This window comes from Dermacentor variabilis, chromosome 7, assembly GCF_050947875.1.
Source record: "Dermacentor variabilis isolate Ectoservices chromosome 7, ASM5094787v1, whole genome shotgun sequence".
Classification (NCBI taxonomy): domain Eukaryota; kingdom Metazoa; phylum Arthropoda; class Arachnida; order Ixodida; family Ixodidae; genus Dermacentor; species Dermacentor variabilis.
In genome coordinates this window covers 60,739,623-60,763,086 of record NC_134574.1, presented here as the reverse complement: position 1 = coordinate 60,763,086, position 23,464 = coordinate 60,739,623, and the positions used below count along the sequence as shown (strand labels likewise).

The window sequence follows — 23,464 nt, the reverse complement described above, 5'->3', positions numbered from 1 at the left end:
CGAAATTCTCTTAAGACCGACTGATTTAGTTCACGTTCCCACCACAGGTCCTGAAATACATCGAAATGTCGCCTGTTACGCCAGTTCCCCTTGGTGATTACATCTCCGCTCCCATAACTGCCATCGTGCTCACCCACAGCGTTACTGTCCCGCATACAATACTGAGGGTCAGAGACAATCGCACGTACTTCCCTGTGGTGAATTTCGGGCTCGCTAAGAAAGTTCTGTCTAAAGATATCACCCTGACCACAATCACTGCTTTAGAAGTTAGTTGCTTTGAGACTTTTGCCGTTCACGCTTCCTGTGAGCCTTTCCGTTCTGCCAAATGTACTGACAACGACATAGGAAAATTATCGCCCCGAATCTCACTCCTGCGCAGACTGAAAAGCTCTTCAGCCTATTGCTTTCCTACAAGGTTAGATTCGACCTGAACAACCGACCCTTACGCCAGGCGCTACTTGTCAAACATCGTATACATACAGGCGACAATCCACCCATCCATTGGCGACCTTACCGAGTTTCAGCTTCGGAGCGTCACGTCATCAAAACGGAAGTAGATAAGATGGTAGCGAAATACATGATTGTGCCATCTTCAAGTCCCTGGGCGTCCCATGTCGTGCTGGTCAGAAAGAAGGACGGCTCATGCAGATTCTGCGTTGATTACGGCCACCTCAACCGCACCACCAAGAAGGACGTCTAACCACTACCTCGTATCGATGACGCCTTCGATTGCCTATACGGGGCACAGTATTTTTCGTTCATCGGCCTACGGTCCGGATATGGGCAAATCGCTGTAGATGATGTAGGTGGTGAAAAGACCGTCTTTATAACGCCTGATGGTCGTTACCACTTTTATGCCTTTTGGGCTATGCAAGGCTCCGGCTACCTCTGAGCGTATGATGGACTCATTACTCCAAGGATTCAAGTGGTAGACTTGTCTCTGCTACCTAGATGACGTTATTGTGTTCTCGCCTTCAACCAGCACACACATTGAGCGCCTTTCAGCTGTACTTGCCGTTTTTCGCAAGGCCGGTCTGCAGCTCAACTCCAAGAAATGTAACTTCGGCCATCATGAGATTACTGTTCTTGGACATTTCGTCAATACGACTGGCGTCCGACCAGACCCAGAGAAAATTCGCTCCGTGAAAGAGTTCTCTGTTCCAGGGTCCGCAAAAGATGTCCGAAGTTTCGTAGGCCTTTGCTCTTACTACCGTCGCTTTGTTAAAAATTTTGCCACTATAGCACGCCCTCTCACAGATCTCGTGAACAAAACTGTGCCATTTTCTTGTGGATCCTCTCAGCCCACCGCCTTTTCACGCCTTGCCACCATGCTCACCACCCCATCCATTCTAGGACGCTTCGCTACTTCAACCCCTACAGAGGTGCGCACCAATGCCAGTGGCCAGGGAATGGGTGCCGTCTTGCCACAAGTTCAGCACGGCCATGAACTTGTCATCGCGTGCGCTAGCCGTCTTTTGTCAGCTGCGGAGGGGAACTACTGTATTACCGAGCGCGAATGTTTGGCCATTGAGTGGGCAGTGACGAAATTTCGCCCCTATTTATACGGCAGGCCCTTTCCTATTCTAATGGACCACCACGCTCTCTGTTGTCTTTCGTCTTTAAAAGATCCCACAGGAAGGCTTCGACGATGGGCTTTTCGGCTACAAGAGCATTCCTGTATGGTGGTGTATAGGTCTGGTCGCCTACACAAGGGCGTCGACTGCTTGTCCCGTTGCCCTGTACACGCGCCCGCCAACGCCGACATGAACGCTTCCGCAAGTGTTCTTTCCATTTCCCAGCTTTTGGACATGGCCAACCAGCAACGCCATGACGCTACATTGAAGACCCTCACTGACAGAAACAATCTGCTCATACTGATGCATCGTTACGGTGGTACGTTATCAACGACGGGATATTGTACCGACGCAGTTTTCATCCTGACGGTCCTCCCCTTCTCCTTATCGTTCTTCAACACCTCCACACGACCGTGCTTCAGGAGCTTCATGACGCCCCAAGTGCCAGACACCTTGGGTTTGCTCGCGCTTACGACAGCGTGCGCCCCCGCTTCTACTGGTCCCTCCTCGCACACTCCGTACGGCGCTATGTAGGTGCTTGCAAGCCCTGTCAACATCGTAAGAAGCCAGCAACGCCTCCTGCCGGTTACTTACAGTCGATCGACATTTCATCTGAGCCATTCACTCGCTTGGGTTCGGATCTCCTTGGCCGTTTCCCCGAGTCCCGCTCCGGCAATAGGTGGATCGCTGTCTCTACTGATTACGCGACGCGCTATGCCATCACTCGGGCACTTCCCGTGATCTGCGCAACCGACGTCGCAGATTTCACACTCCGGGATATCATTTGAGTACATGGCGCCCCGCGACAGCTCTTTACTGGCCGCGGCCGCACTTTCCTCTCCCAAGTCATCGCCGATATCATACGCTCATGCTCTACCAAGCACAAACTGCTTACCTCCTATCATCCCCAGACCAACGGACTTACTGAGGGTCTTAATCGGACCATTAATGACATGCTATCGAAATACGTTACACCCGACCACAAGGACTAGGATGTGGCGCTCTCTTATGTCACGTTGGCCTATAAATCGTCACCCCACGATACTGCTCGGTATTCCCTCTTTTACTTACTGTTCGGTCGTGACCTTGTATTACCATTGGCCACTTCACTCCCTTTGATACAGGATTCGAGGACTGAGTATGCCCGCGACAGCATCGCCCACGCTGACCATGCGCGTCAGCTTCCCCGTACTCGTCTGTCGGCCTCACAGGAATCTCAACGGCACGCTGACAATCGCCGCCATCGTGACACATATTTTTCACCAGGCTCTCTCGTGCTCCTTTAGTCTCCTTTCCGCCAAGTGGTGTTCTGCGAGAGGTGCTACAAAGGCCCTCACCGTGTTCTACGTCAAGTGACCAGTGTCACTTACGAGATAATCCCCGAGACCTCCGTCATGCCACCCGCTTCCACATCACCTGACGTCGTACACGTCTGTCGGCTTAAGCCTTACTATGCCATTATCTACCAACGTTCTTAGACATACTTCAGTTTCGCAGCTCCCTATGCGAGACCATTGGCCGACGTGGCCGCAACGGGTGTCACTTAAACTACCGGCGCTGCAGTCGAGTCTTTCGTCATGCGCCGCGCGTCGTCTGCTCCTGCTGCGACGCGTCGTTTGCACCAGCAGGCCTGTAGGCGCATATCCGTCGGTAAATCTAGTTTAGATACGCAGTCTGAGTTTTGTGACAAACCTGCCGCACGTAAGTAACGGGGACTTCACACTATCGGCGCTGCAGTGACCTATCTCTCACGCAGCGCGCATCGTCTACTCCTGCGATGTCGTCTCTGCGGTGGGTCGTTTTCTCCATCTGGCCTGGGCCGTTCGCTCTTTGACGATTGTGTTTTGGCTGCCCGAACAATATTTTATGCCAAGGACCTTTGAATGACATGTCTAGCTAGTCTTTAGAGGCTGCAACTGCACCGCAAATGAGCGCTCGTGCAGTGCGATTCCGCTTTTCAACCAACTTTTTCTCTATAAAAGCGCTACGGTGCTCCCTTGAGCGGGGGTTTGTTTTTTGCTGCTTATTCTTAAGATGTGTATTAATTAAAGACGGCGAGCGCCTGTGCAGACGTAGGGACATTAACGCATCACGCCCAGCAGTCGCTTGAGACAACGCTGTGGTGAATTGATCAATCCTGTCAACGCTTCTTCGCCTAATAAATTTAATTGACACATGTAGGTTTTATAGTTGTCCGCAGATATTATGGGACGTGCAAATGCGTTGGAAGTGATGTGCGAGCAGTGGCAAGGACGAAGTTAAATACTATGAACATATTTAGGTCAAAGCTTAATTTATTTCCTTTTTGACGAACAAAGCAAACAACAAACACAGTGACACTTTTTATTTACTTTTGTGCGCAAAAAAGTAATTTTGAACAACTTTTGCTCAAATCAATTTTGCCCTCTTTCTGGCTGCTTGCACCTGCTCTGTCAGCGAGTCATCGACGCCAATCAGCACAGGTTATATATGAAATAAACTACGCTAGCTCACCTGTCCACATTTGTGCTTTAGCAAATGGTTGCGTACACACTTCAGGGCATGTGGCACATCGCACGGGAAATTAAGGTACGCGCGCTCAGGCAGGCATGGATGTGGAATCTTGTGTGAGAAGGTGAGGTTACGCTGCCGCTGATTCTCATCTGCTGCCACATCGAGCGATTGCTGCCAGCTCCGTCATTGACTACGGCGATCACCATAGCACCATGTTTATGCAATTGCATTACTTCTTGCAACAGCAGCTCTGCTAAAATCCTGCCAGGCGCAGCACCTTTCGTGGCAAAGGTGGCAATCGGTTGCACCCAGCTCTCCAGAAGTGGTACGAACATCAGCACGAGCGCATGATCTGCAAGTTGGTCAGTTCTTTCACTTGAAATACCACCGTAGTCCACAAAACCACCAAGTTTGAAGGTTGACTTGTTGAAATTGTACGCCTGGCGTAACTTAATTTCATCCAAAATCAGTGTGCCGAATTTCTTCCCATCTGCTATGTTGCTGAGCTGTTTTCCAATAGCTTCCAGACAGAGAAGATTGAAACCCTACTTGCATGGTATCCCTTTCAGAATTTGTGTGAGACGGCTCAGGGAGGGCAAGGGCAGCATATTCATGTCAGATAGAAGCTTATATGCTCGAGGGCTCGCTATCCTCAGCATTAAACAATTCAGAAACCAGTCCGCATTGCACCGCGCGCCACACGGAGACTGCTTTCAACTGTTTAAACGCAGTCATAAATGCAAGGAAGTTCGGCCAACGCTCCCTCGATTCTGTTATCGGGCATTTCAGAAAGCCTTTTCTTCAGAGCCAAAATTTCATTCTTTTGCTTTTGATATGTAGCAGCTGCCCTAAGCAGCCTCTTCTTCACATTGCGTAGTTTCTGATATCGGTTGAGCGTTGCGCTCGGAGCCTTAATGCTTAGTCGAAGTTTCCTCTGTAGACGGAGACAACGCGCGCAGACTAGTTGCTTTGTAAGTACATTGCACTGCTTGTGGTGCATATTATCTGATGTCGCCGTGTCACACTGGCCTGCTTTCACGCCCGCACATATGTTCAAGCTGTCTGCTTCTCTCAGCATTCTTTCCACACTTGCAATGCTAGTCGCAGCTCGAAATACTATAGCCTCTTGTGAATTTTGCTGTAGCCGTTTATGCAGAAAGTATCATCCTCTTCAAGCACAGCAGTTTTCATTACTCGCAGATGCCCGGCTACCAGTTGCCCCATATAAAATACTCCGCATCGCTTCTGTCTTGCGTCCTCCTCAACAATTTCGAACTGCCAGAGCGCAGAAAGCAGGGTCACGTTCGTGAGCTCGTGGAGCGCCAAGTGTGTAGGGCATATTGTCACGTGGTGGTGACGTTGAAGAACACAGTAGCAATACTGTGAACGACAAAACTAAATTTTATTGGGCGAACCTGTGCCCACAAAACAGGCTGCACTTATAGCACAACGATAGTGGCGAACACAGTCGGCGATCGTCGAAAATCTGATCAGCGGGTGAAGCGCGTCGGCTTTTATACAGCAGTCGTCGAATGTTCCAGACTAATCGTTAGGACCCGCGTGCCTTCCACAAAGTTATACACCATTCGCGTCACGCGATGAAATCAGATAACACAAGGTTCGGCGACAACAGACAGCGGATAGAAGCATCGATAACTTTCCAGAAACTTCGGATACATGCAGACGCGTCCCGCGCTGTGCGATAACATTTGTTAGGCGGCCAAACGTAGTCGCCCGATAAATATCAGTACACGTGTCAATACCCCCCCTCCCCCTCTTAAAAAGCATCGACCCGATGCTGCAAACAAACTAAAGTAATAAAGGAAAGCCCTCGTAGCAAAGAAAACAACAAAATAAGGAACTTCGTCAGCGTCCGTAAAAGGGTTTAAGACGCACCACGTGGACCACTTCAGATGGTACGCGGCGCCGCTGTGAATGCGAAATGTCGTCTGGTACGACCTCATAGTCCAGTGCGCCAATACGTCGGATGACCTTGTAGGGTCCGAAATATCGTCGCAATAGTTTCTCATTCAGTCCTCGTCGGCGTATCGGGGTCCATACCCAAACACGGTCGCCGGGCTAGTACTCGACGAAGCGTCGTCGCAGGTTGTAGTGTCGGCTGTCGGTACGCTGCTGGTTCTTTATCCGTAGGCGGGCGAGCTGTCGAGCTTCTTCGGCACGCTGGAGATAGGTAGCGACGTCAAGATTTTCCTCGTCAGTGACGTGCGGCAGCATGGCGTCGAGCGTAGTCGTCGGGTTCCTGCCGTAAACCAGCTTAAATGGCGTGATCCGAGTTGTTTCTTGCATCGCCGTGTTGTAAGCGAATGTTACGTACGGCAGGACCGCATCCCACGTCTTGTGCTCGACGTCGACTTACTTGCTAGCATGTCGGCGAGGGTCTTGTTCAGGCGCTCCATGACACCATTCGTCTGCGGATGGTAGGCAGTTGTCCTCCTGTGACTTGTCTTGCTGTATTGCAGAATGGCTTGTGTGAGCTCTGCTGTAAAAGCCGTTTCTCTGTCGGTGATGAGGACTTCTGGAGCACCATGTCGCAGCAGGATGTTCTCGAAGAAAAATTTCGCCACTTCGGCTGCACTTCCTTTCGGTAGAGCTTTAGTTTCAGCGAAGCGGGTGAGATAGTCCGTGGCCACGACGATCCACTTATTTCCGGAAGTTGATGTCGGAAACGGTCCCAAGAAGTCCATCCCGATCTGCTGAAAAGGTCGGTAAGGAGGCTTGATCGGCTGTAGTAATCCCGCTGGCCTTGTCGGTGGTGTCTTGCGTCGCTGACAGTCTCGGCATGTCTTGACGTAACGGGCGACATCGGCGGTTAGGTGCGGCCAGTAATACCTTTCTTGCATCCTCGATAGCGTCCGGGAGAAACCGAGGTGCCCAGCGGTCGGATCGTCATGTAGGGCGTGCAGTACTTCTGGAGGCAGCGCCGACGGAACAACAAGAAGGTAGCTGGTGCGGACTGGCGAGAAGTTCTTCACGAGTAGGTTGTTTTGAAGCGCGAACGAAGATAGTCCACGCTTAAATGCCCTAGGGACAACGTCGGTGTGCCCTTCCAAATGCTCGACTAAAGACTTTTAGCTCCGGGTCTCCTCGTTGCTGTTCGGCGAAGTCTTGTGCGCTTATTATTCCAAGGAAAGCGTCGTCATCCTCGTCATCTTGCGGCTGCGGGTCAATGGGGGCGCGTGATAGGCAATGAGCATCTGAGTGTTTTCGTCCAGACTTGTATGTTACAGTGATGTCGTATTCTTGTAGTCTGAGGCTCCACCGTGCCAGCCGTCCTGAAGGGTCCTTTAAGTTAGCTAGCCAACACAATACGTGATGGTCGCTGACCACTTTGAATGGCCTGCCATATAGGTAAGGGCGAAATTTCGCTGTAGCCCAAACGATGGCGAGGCATTCCTTTTCGGTTGTAGAATAATTGCCTTCCGCTTTTGACAAAGACCGGCTAGCGTAAGCTATCACGTGTTCATATCCATCTTCTCTGGACTAGGACGGCACCGAGGCCTAGGCTACTGGCGTCAGTGTAGATTTCGGTATCGGCGTGCTCGTCGAAGTGCGCAAGTACGGGCGGCGACTGCATGCGTCGTTTTAGTTCTTGAAATGCGTCGGCCTGCGTCGTTTCCCACTTGAACTCGACGTCACATTTAGTTAGCTGTGTCAGCGGCTCAGCGATGCGTGAAAAGTCCTTGACGAATCGCCTGTAGTAGGCACACATGCCAAGAAATCTACGCACTGCCTTCTTGTCGATAGGCTGCAGGAACTTTGCGATGGCAGCTGTCTTCTGCGGACTCCAGACTTGCTGATGACGTGGCCTAGGAACAGAAGCTCATCGTAAGCGAAGCGGCACTTTTCTGGCTTCGAAGTGAGCCCTGATGACTTGATGGCCTCTAGTACTGTGGCAAGCCGCCTAAGGTGATCGTCGAAATTTCCGGCGAATACAACGACGTCATCCAAGTAAACGAGACAGGTTTCAATCCTGCTAAAACCGTGTCCATCACGCGCTGGAACGTTGCAGGCGCCGAGCACAGTCCAAATGGCATAAACTTGAACTCGTAGAGGCCATCTGGGGTAATGAAGGCGGTCTATTCGCGATCTCTTTCGTCGACCTCTATTTCCCAATAGCCGGACTTGAGGTCCATCGAGGAGAAGTATTTAGCGTTGCAGAGCCGATGCAATGCGTCGTCTATCCGTGGGAGGGGGTATACGTCCTTCTTCGTGATCTTGTTCAGACGACGATAATCGACGCAGAAACGTAAGGTGCCGTCCTTTTTCTTCACCAGGACAACAGGGGATGCCCACGGGCTCTTCGACGGTTGGATGATGTCGTCGCGCAGCATTTAGTCGGCTTGTCCTCTTATAGCCTCGCGTTCTCGCGGCGCAACTCGGCAAGGGCTCTGGCGGAGTGGTGGAGCGTACTCGTCGGTGATTATGCGATGCTTGGCGACTGGTGTTTTTCGAATCCTCGACGACGTCGAAAAGCAGCCTGTGTATCGTCGGAGCAGACTTCTGAGCTGCTGTTGCTTAATCACGGGGAGACCTGGATTAATGTGGTAGTCTGGTTCGGGAACCATGGTCGTCGGGGTAGATGCGGCCGAATCCAAGAGGACAAACGCATTACTGGTTTCCAGAATTTCCTCGATATACGCGATCGTCGTGCCCTTGTTGATGTGCTTGAACTCCTGGATGAAGTTTGTCAGCAATACTTCAGTTTTACCTCCATGCAGTCGAACGATCCCTCTTGTGACGCAAATTTCACGGTCTAGCAGTAGACGTTGGTCGCCTTCGATGACACCTTCTACGGCAGCGGGTATTTCGGTGCCGACCGAAATAATGCTGGAACGAGGCGGGATGCTCACTTGGTCTTCGAGCACACACAAGACGTGGTGAATACGAGGGCTCTCCGGCAGTATCGCTTTATCTTCCGACAGCGTTATTGACTTCGACTTCAGGTCGATGATTGCGCCGTGTTGGTTCAGGAAGTCCATACCGAGAATGACGTCTCGTGAACACTGTTGGAGGATAACGAAGGTAGCAGGGTAAGTCCTGTCATGAATGGTTATTCTTTCCGTGCAGTTTCCAGTCGGCGTGATGAGGTGTCCTCCAGCGGTTCGAATTTGAGGGCCTTCCCATGCAGTTTTAACTTTCTTCAACTGCGCGGCGATGGGTCCACTCATGACGGAGTAATCGGCTGCTGTGTCCACTAAAGCGGTGACTGCGTGGCCGTCGAGAAGCACGTCGAGGTCGGTGGTTTTTAGTCTGGCGTTGCAGTTAGGTCTCGGCGTCGGATCACGGCTGCGTCGTGTTGAACTGAAGCTGGAACGTCGCCCAGACTTCGTCGGGACGGCGGCGTGTCGTTATTATGTCGTCGGGATGGTGTCTTCGTCGTCTTCGTCGGCGGCGGAGGATCTTCGTCAGTTCGACGAACAGCAACCGCACCTCCATCGGTTGCTGCTTTTAGTTTTCCGGATATGGGCTCGTAGAGTGGCCCCGGGCAGGGCTGGTGTATGGTCGGCGCTGCGGCGACAGGTAGCGGCCAGGTGACGGCGAACGGGACGGCCGTCGAGGGCTCCACTGAGTAGCGGCGAGGTAATCGGCGATGTCACGTGGGCACTCGCCAAGCTGTGAAAGCGGCGCGTTGACGGCGAACCCTTTCAGTCTCAAGTCGCGGTGTGGGCATCGGCGGTAAACATGGCGGGCTTCTCCGCAGTGATAGCAGAGCGGGCGGTGGTCGGGGGCTCGCCAAATGTCCGTCTTCCTCACGTAGGTGCGGTGGGCGACGGGTGGGCGTGCTGGTGGCGGCGGCGGCGGACGACGGAATTGCGGCGTTACAGGGCCCTGGTACGGTCGCGGAGCGGTGCCTTGACGGCGTGCGAGGGCGGCGCAGGTCATCGCTTCCGGCTGGGGCTGTGGTGATTCTGGTTGCACCTCAGGAACTCCAAGCGATCGGTGCACCTCTTCTTTCACAATGTCGGCGATCGAGGCCACTTGAGGCTGCGACGGAGGGAAGACCTTGCGCACTTCTTCGCGCACAATGGCCCTGATGGTCTCGCGCAGATCGTCCGTGGCCAGTGATTGAATTCCTGCGTAGTGGGTAGAGCTTGTACGGCGGTTGAATTGCCGGTTCCGCATTTCGAGTGTCTTCTCGATGCTGGTGGCCTCGCGAAGGAACTCTTCTACGGTCTTCGGTGGGCTTCGTACCATTGCGCCGAAAAGTTCTTCCTTCACACCACGCATGAGAAGGCGGACTTTCTTCTCCTCGGGCATATCCGGGTTGGCGTGGCGGCAAAGACGGTTCATTTCTTCCGTGAAGATGGCAACGTTCTCGTTAGGTAGCTGCACTCGGGCGTCCAGCATGGCTTCGGCCCTTTCCTTGCGCACGACGCTCGTAAAGGTGCGCAGGGGGCCGCTACGGAAGAGGTCCCATGTCGTCAAGGTCGACTCCCGGTTCTCAAACCACGTTCTGGCGGCATCTTCTAAGGCATTCTAAGGCTAAGTATACATGCCGCAGCTTGTCGTCGGAGTCCCAGTTGTTAAAAGTCGCGATTCATTCGTAGGTCTCCAGCCAGGATTCTGGGTCTTCAGTCGCTGCTCCGTGGAAGGCCGGTGGGTCCCGAGGTTGTTGTAGGATAACGGGGGACGCTGGGGCAGCCATTGGGGTTGTTTTGACCACGATCTCCTTTGTCGACTCAGGTAGAAGTCCGTGCTCTGGGGGCAGTCCTTGCAGTCTGCGGCTAGCATGGTGGTCTTGGGCGATGTTGGTTTTGTCCTCGGGCTTCGGGCTTGGAACGCGGCTTTGCGGGGGCGTTCGGTACATGAACGCACTAACACCTCCACCAGATGTCACGTGGTGGTGACGTTGAAGAACACAGTAGCAATACTGTGAACGACAAAGCTAAATTTTATTGGGCGAACCTGTGCCCACAAAACAGGCTACACTTATAGCACAACGATAGCGGCAAACACAGTCGGCGATCGTCGAAAATCTGATCAGCGGGTCAAGCGCGTCGGCTTTTATACAGCAGTCGTCGAATGTTCCAGACTAATCGATGGGACCCGCGTGCCTTCTACAAAGTTATACACCATTCGCGTCAGGCGATGAAATCAGACAACACAAGGTTCGGCGACAACAGACAGCGGATAAAAGCATCGATAACTTTCCAGAAACTTCGGATACATGCAGACGCGTCCCGCGCTGTGCGATAACATTTGTTAGGCGGCGAAACGCAGTCGCACTATAAATATAAGTACACGTGTCAATATTTCTCAAGTTCCTTCTTCCAAGCCCAACAGCAGGTTTGAAGTTGAAGCGCTGTCACTACAAGCTTCGCCCGATGTACTTGCCGGCACTTGCGCTCGTTGTTTTGGTGGACGTCGCTTTCGCTTCACATTTTTTGGCTTTGAGATGTGCTCAGGCAGCCCAGGAAAGAGCCGAAGAAGTGGGCCGGGAACAAGCATCCATTTTCCGCGGGGAATCAATATTTCTTTGTTGCCCACAACATGCTTGTAGTAGTTAAAAATGTTGCCGTCCTCAAAGTGGGGTTCACACACTTTTGATTTGTTTGTGAGGCGTTTGTCTTTTAGGTGTAGCATGCGTTCCCAACTTTTAAACTCTCCAGCGTCTTGCGGCAGTGCCAAAAAATGGTGACCAGCGGCATCGTGTCTCAGGCCGCTGGTGCAGCCGGGGAAAACAGCATGGCATAGGGAGATTTTTGCTGTCATGAGACGCGGAAACGCTTCTTCAATAAGGTTTTCAAGAGAGCAAATCACGACGCATCACACAACACCTACAAAACGGAGAAGGATAACGGCAGACGATGCAGTGCAACCAACATGAAACCAGAAGTGAAAGCAGAAGTCAAGTTTCAAGTTCATTACCAGAAACGCATTTACAATACCTAGCTCAGATATGACAAATTTTCACAAAGAGGCTCAAAATTAAGAACTATGAAATAACTACTTCTCAAAATGGAAACCAGAAATCTACCAGAAATGGAATAACTTCTATCAGGAACGAAACAAAAAGTGACGAAAGACGCGATCGCAGCGCCGCTAGTTCGCGTGACCACCACTTCGGCCATCTCCCGAGCGGAGATGTGAAACTGAAATATGTCTAAGAACGTTGATTATCGACGGCCCCGTTTGAAGCACTTAGGTGGTGCTTTTTCTTCCAGGAGTCGTGTTACGGTGGAAAAAGAGACCAAGGTCGTCGATGGTGCGCTATAACGGGTGCAATTACATCAATAACCTACTTCACAGGCCTATTATGTATGACCTAAGACCGATAGCCTAGTTAAACAGTAGTAAAATGGCAACGGCTTCGCAGAATGGCGTTGCGTACTTCCCTCGCAGATGTTCTCAAGCCCTACTGCTTGCGCCATCATTGAAAAATTCCGACTTACAATATTTACTATCTGTGCTCTTCTCGGCAACAGATCTCGCATGATAGTTCTTAGCTGAACGCTAATTATTGATGGGGATTTAAATCATTTTCTGCAAACTGCTTTAATCGCGGCTTTGTGCCGGGCCTGGCTGCTGTATTAAATACTTTATAAGTTCTTTGCTGCGTAAATGATCACGCTACTTACCGATAACTGAACAATTTGAGACCATAAAACTTACGGCCACTTAACGCAAAATAGAAATAGAAAGGGAAGGAGAGCGCTAACTCGATTGTTCATTCCGTTTACAATGACAGCCCATATATAGAAACTTGTTCTAAAATTGCTTAGTATGAACTAACTTCCCCAGTAACACGTCCTGCTAACTTACTAATATATTTGCACTATCTGTTGTGCCTGGCCTGCATACATCTTGTTCCTGCCAATGCCCAGTACCCTTCTTTGCGAGTTTAAACTCTTTACGTTTTCATCTTTTGCTTCCTAATTATTTCGATATTCAGCTTAGTGATATGTAGCAGTTTTTGCCTCTTTAACGGTCACAGCTTAGCCGACTGGACCTGGCTTGTTAGTTTCGCCGGTTTCATGATTCATGGCCGACTACTTAGCCATTTCGCAGGCGTTGTTTTTTTTTCTATTTATGTGCTAGATCTACGAATTAAATTGCTGGCTATGTAGTTATTTCCCTTAGCACCTCAATACCTTTTGTTATGCTGCCTTTATCCACCTATGGCAAAGCCGTACGTGTGTCTGCGAGGGCTGGCCTGAATTATCTGCGCTCTTTCTCTGACTGCCACAATGCCCTCAAGTGTACATCCTGCAAAGCGCCGGAAGAAGTAGAGACTGTTGAGTGCAACTTGGTTATTGCATTTCATTATAATACTAATAGGACTTTCAAATGAAAAAAATATATATAGTGGCGAGTTCGCTTACCCTTTTGAGATCAGTGGTGTTACAACCATCACGCAGGTCCTTGATGTTAAACGAATATGTTTTCCTGACGCTCAAGAAAACGAGGATAAGGGCTGTACAAAATCTGAGCGCCAGCATACTTGCTCGAGAACGCCTTTGATATTGCTTGCAAATCAATTGCAGAATTTTAAAGCTTTTTCGGTGTGTTGTTTCTGCGAAGACGTGTACTGAAAAAAGTTAAGCATAAAAGCCCTCAACTTTTGAACTTTTGCTACCAGCCCATGAAGCACAGTCGCTTGAGGACAGCGACCCGACATTTTAGAAGATAAAGATCAAATGCCGAAATGCCAGCTCGGCAGTTGGGCTTCTTTAGTTTCTCTTTCTCGTGGGCACATTTTCTTGCGCTTTGCAGTGGCTCTTGAACATCTCGTTCTCTAAAAAATAGAATATAAATCGCGCACATTGAAGTGTTCTATTCGAATGTGCCCAATCATTAAATACTCCGCAGGGTCGTCTACGTGGGCATGCGTTCGGTGTGCAGCGACACCACATACCCGAGCACATGAGGGCGTCACCCTCGCGCGTGCAGCCGTGCGCGGCTTAGCTGTGTCTGGAGAAAAGTGCATCTTGAAGATTGAGCCGATGCTGGGTGCACGGTCCTTTAATGCCCCCCGCGGAGGCAACACACTTCTTTGGCCTCTGCTTCACATTGCCGGCTCCTGCAGACCGGCCCACTTGGAGGAAATGAGCAGTCGTTTTTTTTTCCTGTCCTCCTGTACACTCTTGGTCTCTCCTCTCACTTTCTATTTTTCCTGTCTCCTACACACAACCTATTACTTCTGATTTTCTGGGCGCCAATGTTCAACCTTTTGTGAGTAGCTAACCTTGGATAAACCATATTTGCTTATAGCAGTAACGTAGAGCTGATCCTTGCAGGATGTGTTTTGCACTTTCTGTAGTGTCCCCTTGTTGGACTCCATGGTGGGTGGCTAGCATTGCCTCCGAACGATGAAGACTCTTTATGCAAAATTCCTTTTGGATACTCTCTGGTCGCCCTCACAAACGAGGGCGTACCGAGATATTTCAATATTGGGCCACCACGGAGAAAACTTTCCCAACTACGATGTGGTACACTCTGAAAAACCAGAAAAGAGCGTGAGAGTCATATGAGCTTTCCTTGTCGCGAAATGTCTAAGTGATGCCACAGGCCCCGATGACAAACATACGAATCTAGCGACTGGCGAACTTCTTTCATACCTGCAGGATAAGAAAATTGCCGCCCAAGCACTCCGTAGAGATGGTTAACCAACGAAGCTGCAACGTGCGGCCCTGTTGTTTATCACTCGATTAAACCCCACGGTTGATTAAACAAGGGCTTGGTAGGCTGCAGGAACCTCGGTGCGCGGTCGCTGCTTGTTCTCAGCTGCACGGGCCTGTTCTGGTGCACGGCCTGCAGCGTCGGCATGGTGTAGACGAGCTCGTTTCCGGTCGGCTCGCGGTATTTTAAACCGAAACCTGCCTACTGCTCAGGAGAAAGTATGACGCGTGGACTACCCATTTCGGAGCCGGAGAGACACTGCTGCGCGGGTACTCATCTGCGACCCCGCAGGGGCGTCTGCGTCAGCAGGCGTTTGGTGTGTTGCGACACCACGGACCCGAGCACACGAGGGCGGGACCCTCCCGCGTGTAGCCGTGCGCGGCTTAGCCGTGTCCGGGGAAAAGGGGATCCGGGGGGTTGAGCCAATGCCGGGTGTTTGGACCTTTACGGCCCCTCGGCGGCGGCAACACACCCCTTTGGCCTCGGCTTCACGTAGACGGCACCCCCGGACTGACCCACCCGGGGGAAATCGGTAGTTGCCTTTTCCTGTCTCTCTCTTCCTCTAATCTTCGTCTTTCTCACTTTTTATCTTTCCTGTCTTCTCCTAGCTTCCACTTACTTCCAATTTTTCCAGGCAGCAAGGGTTAACCTTGTGTGAATAGCCAACCTAGGTTATTTCGTATTTGGTTATAGTGGTAACGTACTGCTGGCGTTTGCAGGCCGTGTTTTACGGATCCTGCAGCGTCCCCTTGTAGGACTCCACGGTGGGTGGCTGGCGTTACTGCCGAAATCACAATCTCTTATGGCTTCTTCTTTCCCCCCATTACCTGATCGCTCCCTCAAGAGGGGGCGCACCGATGATGTCTTTGAATTTTTTGCCCGCCAAAAAGAAACTTTTCCTCGTTTCCATGTAGTGCACTCTGAAACACCAGGCAAACCCGTGCGAACAATCTCTCCATTCCTCGTGTCCAAGTCTCTTACCCAAGTTTTTGGTACAGGTTATAAAGCATCCAGGATGGCAAGCGGCGATCTCCTCTTGGAGCTCCGCAACCAGAAACAATATGAAAATCTACCCAATCTAGTTTCATTTGGTGACGCCAAAGTAACAGTAACTCCTCATCGTACCATGAATGCTACCCGTGGCGTAGTCTCCGATGATGATTTATTGGAGCTGACTGAGGCTGAGCTCTTGGAGGGCTTCAGCGAACAGAATGTCATAAATGTCAGAAGAATCAAGATGAGGCGAGACGGAAAAGAAATTGCGACCAAACACCTAATACTCACCTTCAACTCCAGTGCCCTGCCCGAGTCAATCGAGGCCGGGTACATCAAGCTTCGTATAAGACCGTATGTGCCGAATCCCTTGAGATGTTTCAAATGCCAACATTTTGGCCACAGCTCGCAGAGCTGCCGAGGCCGCCAAACATGCGCCAAATGCAGTGCCCTTGAACACGCCACTGAAGCATGTAAGAACTCTCTACACTGTGTAAACTGTGACGGGGACCACGCCGCGTACTCGCGGTCGTGCCCCTCCTGGAAGAAGGAAAAAGAAATTGTGACTATAAAAGTAAAAGAGAATATATCGTTCAAAGAGGCACGAAGGCGGGTAGCATACCTGCCAAAGAAAACCTTTGCCGATGTGGCGCGTCAGGGAGCAGCGTCACAACGGCCTCCGGCGGCTGTCCGACCCACAGTCAGTGAGTCGGCAGTCACGCCATCTGCCCCCACGGTGGTTGCAGCTAGCGCTGCTCCGCCAACCGAGCAGACGGAGCCATCGACACTGAAGGTGGGCGCAGCCGAGGCTGCCCCAACCTCCGAGGCCCCCTCCAGCGCTGGCAACGGCCAGCACAGCCAAATCCCTCAGGGAGCCCCATCGACCTCCGGGCTGGTGGGCGCAGGGGTCTTGCCCTCCAAGGCGGGACTCCCCCTGAAAACCTCTCGCTCGCAAGAGCACGTGTCCGGAGCCTCACAAGAGGCAATGGACACTGCACCTGTCCCCAAGGCGCACCAAACGCCTAAGGAGCGTCGAGAATCGCTCGAACGCTTCAGAAAGAGCAAAACACCTATTACAGGGCCTCGAAAGGGCTCTGTAACCTAAGGCATCTTTCCGTTTCCGTACACACAGCACTAATTTACATTAAATATGGATGCACAAATCATACAATGGAACGTCAGAGGTCTCCTTAGAAACCTTGATGATGTACAAGAACTAATCCACCAACACAATCCAAATGTGCTGTGTTTACAGGAAACACACTTAAAATCCAAACACACAAACTTTCTCCGACAGTACATAACTTTTCGCAAAGATCGCGATGATGCTGTTGCATCACCGGGCGGTGTCGCCATTGTTATCCATAAGAGCATTGCGTGTCAACTTTTACAGCTACAAACGCCTCTCGAAGCAGTGGCGGTTCGAGATGTTCTCCTAAACAAACTCATCACCATTAGCTCTCTTTACATACCCCCACATTACAAATTAACAAAACAAGAATTTCAATCCTATATAGATCAATTGCCAGAACCTTATGTTGTTCTCGGCGATTTCAATGCGCACAGCTCCCTGTGGGGCGACTCTCGTACAGACGCGCGGGGTCGTCTCGTTGAACAGTTCCTCTTTTCTTCAGGTGCGTGCTTACTGAATAAGAAAAAACCCACGTATTACTCCCTAGCAAACAGAACCTTTTCTTCAATAGATCTTAGCATAGTTTCCCCGTCCATACTGCCCGAACTCGAATTGGAAGTAACGAACAATCCTTACGGGAGCGACCACTTCCTTATACTGATAAGAACATCTAAAGAAAACGAATATCCTCCGCAAGCTCCTAGGTGGAAGATAGACACAGCCGACTGGGAGAATTTTCGAACTCTCACTAACATCTCATGGGCCGACATGTCTTCTTTAGAAATTGATGCTGCTGTGGAATATCTTACATCATTCATAATAGATGCCGCATCAAAATGCATACCCGAAGTGAGTGGTCTGGCATGCAAACGACGTGTGCCGTGGTGGAACAGCGAATGTAGGATCGCCCGTAAGAATCAGAACAAGGCGTGGGCGTTGCTACGCGCTTCTCCCACTGCAGACAATCTTATGAACTTTAAAAAAATAAAGTCCCAAGGCAGGCGAACCCGCCGGCAGGCGTGAAGAGAAAGCTGGCACATGTTTTTATCAAGTATTAACTCGTTTAGGGATGAGGCCAAAGCCTGGAACAGAGTAAATAGGATTGGAGGGCGGCAAACACATTCACTCCCCCTGGTAAACACGCAGGGAGATACACTGGAAGACCAGGCAGACTCACTTGGGGAATATTTTGAGAGCGTGTCAAGTCCAACAAATTACACACAATCCTTCGTCAAATACAAAGAAACAGAAGAACGTAAGCCATTAACAAGAAAAAGTTGAGAGAATGAGCCTTACAACCGTCCTTTTAGTATTGCTGAATTGAGAGCTGCCTTGAGCGCATGCAAGAGCTCCGCACCAGGATCGGATCGAATCATGTATGAAATGCTCAAAAATTTACACACCGATACGCAAGTTACACTACTCACACTTTTCAACACCATCTGGGATGCAGGGTACCTTCCTATCGCGTGGAAGGAAGCCATTGTGGTCCCTGTTTTGAAACAAGGAAAAGACCCTTCCTCAGTGGCAAGTTACCGCCCAATAGCCCTCACAAGTTGCATTTGTAAGGTGTTTGAAAAAATGATAAATCGGCGACTCATCTTTTTCCTTGAACAGAGCAAAATGCTTGATCCTTATCAGTGCGGCTTCCGAGAAGGGCGCTCAACAACTGACCATCTTGTACGTGTAGAAGCAAATATCCGGGACGCATTTGTAGACAAGTAGTTTTTCTTATCCATATTCCTCGACATGGAGAAGGCCTATGACACAACGTGGCGCTACGGCATCTTAAGAGACTTGTCAGAAATGGGCATTCATGGCAATATGCTAAACATAATAAAAAACTACTTGTCCAATCGTACATTCCGGGTAAAAGTCGGCAATGTACTGTCACGTCCTTTCATACAAGAAACTGGTGTACCCCAGGGAGGCGTGCTTAGCTGCACGCTCTTTATCGTGAAGATGAACACGCTTCGTGCGTCACTACCACCCGCCATCTTTTACTCTGTTTACGTGGACGACATTCAAATAGCTTTCAGATCTTGTAACCTCGCAGTCTGCGAGAGACAGGTACAGCATGGCCTGAACAAAGTGTCAATGTGGGCAGACAGGAATGGATTTAAGATCAATCCTAACAAAAGCTCTTGTGTTCTTTTTACAAGAAAGAGAGGACTTATCCCAGATCCTTGCATAGAACTGCATGGACAACAGATACCTGTTAACAAAGAACACATATTTCTAGGTGTCATACTTGACTACAGACTCACTTTCGTCCCCCACATTAAAAATCTTAAAGAAGAATGTCTAAAAACAATGAACATAATCAAACTTCTATCCCAGACTACATGGGGTAGTGACAGGAAGTGCTTAATGAATCTCTATAAAAGTCTGATTCGATCGCGACTAGACTATGGCGCCGTTATTTATCACTCTGCCGCCCCGAGCGCGCTAAAGATGCTAGATCCTGTTCACCATCTAGGTATCCGGTTAGGCACTGGCGCTTTCAGAACGAGCCCGATTCAAAGCTTATACGCGGAATCAAATGAATGGTCCCTCCTTCTACAGAGAACTTATATCAGCCTTACATATTTCCTTAAAATACAATCCAATCATCAACATCCATGTTTTAACACTGTTAACGATATGACCTGCACTACACTTTTCCATAATCGCCCCTCGTAAGAAAGCCTTTCTCGCTTCGAGTGAGGGAGCTTAGTAATGAAATGCACGTTCCACTCCTCGAGCTTCGCCAAATGCATCTAGCCAGCTGCTACCTCCTTGGGAGTGGCAGCTCATACAATGCGATATATCTTTTGTGCAAGTCACAAAGCATGCTCCAGATATCCAAATCCAAATGCATTTCCGGGAACTCCAGTACAAGTATGCTTGCACCGAGTTCTACACAGACGCATCGAAATCGCGCGAGGGGGTGTCCTATGCAGCCGTCGGTCCATCCTTCTCGGAATCCGACGTACTGCACCCGGAAACTAGTATCTTTACGGCTGAGGCCTACGCACTGCTCTCGGCCGTAAAGCATATAAACAAATCACAACTCCCGAAATCAGTTATATATACGGACTCCCTCAGTGTTGTGAAGGCCTTGATGTCTTTCTGTAATCACAAAAATCCAGTATTTATTGAACTCTACTCCGCACTGTGCAAAGCATATATATTTAACCAACATGTGATCATATGCTGGGTGCCTGGACATAGGGGCATCGAGAGAAACGTTCTAGCCGACCAGATGGCCACATCAATCTCATCGCATGCAGTTAACTCTACTGCTTTGGTCCCTGTCACAGACCTGAAGACTTTCTTAAGAAGGAAACTACGAAACCACTGGCAACGCATGTGGGACGAAGAAATAAATAATAAACTGCATGTAATAAAGCCACAATTAGGTTTCTGGCCTCCTGTAACAAAATCCCGCCGGACAGATGTCCTATTCTGCCGTCTAAGAATAGGACACACTTTTGGCACCCATAACTTCTTACTTACGGGAAACGAGCCTCCAACCTGTGGTAGATGCGGGGAGAGGCTGACCGTCCTCCACGTCCTACTGGAGTGTCGGGAAGCCGAACCCGAAAGAAAAAACATTTTCTCTTAGCATACAGGCACCACATCCCCCTTCATCCTGTTATATTACTTGGTCCAGAACCACTCTTTGACACCAACGCCGTCTTAGGTTTTTTGAAAGATGTTGTGTTGCATGTTATTAGCCCCACACGTTCGTAGCGCTTCCTCTCTTCAGAGGATGCCGCTGCGATAATCATTTTGAATAAGCACATGCCTCTAGGCCCTTGTGGTTCAAGGGCTCTGGCGAGGCTGTAGTGCTGTTAGCAATTTAACGTCTCGCATACTTTAAACAATGCATCATTCTTTTACGATGGATTTTAATCTTCACAGTCTTCGTCATTAATCATCGCCATAATTTTATAGCACGTAGATTTTACGCACTTTACAGCGACTATTTTTAGGCCACTTTACAGCCAAATCACATCTTCCATAATACATCGTTAACACTACCATTTGTCATGGCGCTCTTTGGCCAAACCTGGCCCTTGCGCCACAAAACACCACACATCATCATCATTACTCGTCTGCGATAGAGAGCAATGACGCCACTACTGGCGCTGCCAGTCGCGAGCCTCTCTTCTTTGTCTCATGCGCATGGGGTTGCGCCGGAGGAGTTTTCGGCGTGCAGGCGGTAGACGGACGGACGAATCCGCTAGCTATATACAGCTTCGCTGTAAAGATATCATGAATAGCGACACAACGTTGTCTTTTTCGGGAACATTTCAGTTATCGTGATTCCACACACAACTATGAACACCATCCCCAACGTTATTTCTGATGACGACCTGGTGGAGCTGACAGAGGCCGGACTTTTGGAAGGTTGGAAAGAGCAAGATGTGATCAATTTCAAACAAATTAAGACGAGGCGCGACGGGAAATAAAGCCAGTCAAAGAACCTTATTATCATCTTCCGTTCAGGTCTGCTGCCAGAGACAATCGAGGCATGTTGTGCAAAGATCCGTGTCAGAGAGTAGGTCACGCACAATCTACAATGATTCAAATGCACAGCGATTCGGTCACAGTTCACGCAACTGCAAGGGCTGCCAAACTAATGCAAAATGCAGTGCTCACGAACACTCCTGAACACTGTGAGAACTCTCTCCGCTGCGCGAACAGTCATGGGGAGCATGCCGCTTACTCGTGGTCCTGCCCGTCATGGAAAAAAGAAAAAAAGAAATTTCGGGGATCAAAGTAAAGAAAAACATTACCTTTAGGGAAGCTTGCAGGCGGGTACCGTACCTACCAAAGAACAACTTTGCCGATGTGGCACGTCAGGGGGCAGCTACACAATGGCTTCCGGTGGCAGTCCGGCCCACAAGCAGTGAGCCGCCAGCGACGGCATCCGCCCCCCTAAAGGCTGCAGGTAGCGCTGTTCCGCAGCCCCGGCAAAAGGAATCGTCGACCTCCGGGCTAATGACCTCAAAGGTCTTGTCTGACGTGTCGAGGCCTTCACGTCGAGCAGAGCTCCTACCTAGCAAGAGCGTGTATCCAGCGCATTACAAGAGGCGATGCATAGAGTTTCTCTCTATAACGCCTAGAGGAAAATCTGGCGCCATTGTCTAAGGGAGTTTCCTAAGGGGCCTTGTGTCGCCATGGGAATGACGGTATATGTGTCTGCGAGGCTTTTGTTGTTGGCTGGTGTTGTAAAAGGCTTCGTAGAAAACTTGGAAACGGCAACACAAATACCGCGTTCACAAAGTAAAATCTTCATAAAATGTTTCCATTCAGGCATATTACATCTTCCAACGAAGTTTATTCTCCTACAATGCATAACCAAGCGAAGAAAAGCAAGAACATACGACAAACTGTTCCTAAACGAGCGCGAATCCAGTCGTCCTTCCTGAAATTTTAGCAGCCCGCTGGTACTTTTTACGTTTAATATAATTGTACATGCAATAACAAGTCCTCATAGTTAACCAAAACATGTTCTTGTGCAATAATAAAGCTAAAACAGTTTTTTCATGCTGTTTTAGTAGGCAATGAATGATTGTAACAGACGGAACGGTGCTTGCCAGGCGCGTCTTCAAGCTGTCCTGGCTCTCCGAGAAGGATGTCAATTCCAAGTCACAATATACCGGCATTCCCACGCACACCACAGCGCATCAGCGCCATATGTCCCTCTAGGTAATATAGTGAGAAACTCTATGAGGCGATGGACACAACACGCAGCCAGACGGCACCGCCAGCTCCTAAGCAGCGGTGTGAATCTCTCAACTGCTGCAAAACAGAGAAACTCCGCATCACAGGGCCCGCAAAGCGCTCTGTAAGGTAACTTTCTTTTTAAAACAAATGGCAGAAAACTATTTTATCCTGGACACTCAAATAGTGCACGGGAAGTTAGAGGTTTGCTTCGCAATCTTGAGGACGTTAAAGACGTTAAAGAGCTCATTCGCAAATTAAGTCCCAGTGTATTCTGCATTCAAGAAACGCACCTCAAACATAGGCAAATAAATTTTCTTCCAGGATATGCTATTTTTCTTAAAGACCGCGAGGACACTGCCGTGTCATCCGGTGGTGTGGCTATCATAGGTGACAGAGGTTGTACAGTCCGTGGGGTGTTGCCTGACAAGCTAATCACTATCAGCTGTAACTGAAAACTGCACGCAACAAATCTGCAAACAACAGGTGCAGCTTCCGCTAGAAAATTGTATTAATAGGCGGATGTGAATGGGTTTGAAATAAACGTCCCAAAAGTACGTGTATACCCTTTTCAAACGAAAGAGGTGTGACACTAGTTCCAAATCTCATGACCAAAAGAGAGTAACTATCTGTGAGCAGTGAACACAATATCCTGTGAATAATTCTGGACTCTAGGCTTACCTTCATCCCCCAAGGAAAAATATGTGATGGCAAAATGTCTGAAGACGATTCACTCTTCAAAAATTCTGCCGCGGACAAGATGGCGTAGTGATCGAAAATACCTGCTGAACTTGTACACGAGCCTTGTCTGCTCTCCTCTTGACTATGGTGCTATAATATATCATTCTGCAACGCCAAGCGTGCTAAAATTCCTAGAACATGTAGACCCCCTAGCTATCCGCCTAGCGACCGGGGC

At 49.7% G+C, this 23,464-nt stretch overlaps 1 protein-coding gene across 3 annotated transcripts in view; it reads right to left on the bottom strand.

The window, feature by feature from the left end:
- Positions 1-21,758, bottom strand: part of LOC142587466 (uncharacterized) — a 55,654-nt gene extending 33,896 nt beyond the window's left edge. Inside the window, exon 1 of one of the 3 annotated variants that reach the window (XM_075698510.1) lies at positions 21,618-21,758. Coding sequence is in view for 2 of the 3 variants with exons in the window: in XM_075698508.1 (XP_075554623.1) it covers positions 13,412-13,528 (117 nt within the window). In the remaining variant the exon portion in view is untranslated. Of the gene's footprint in view, positions 1-13,411; positions 13,600-21,484; positions 21,545-21,617 lie in introns of those variants that run through there. The other 2 variants (XM_075698509.1, XM_075698508.1) reach the window with 2 other exon arrangements.
- Positions 21,759-23,464: the final 1,706 nt, after the last annotated feature.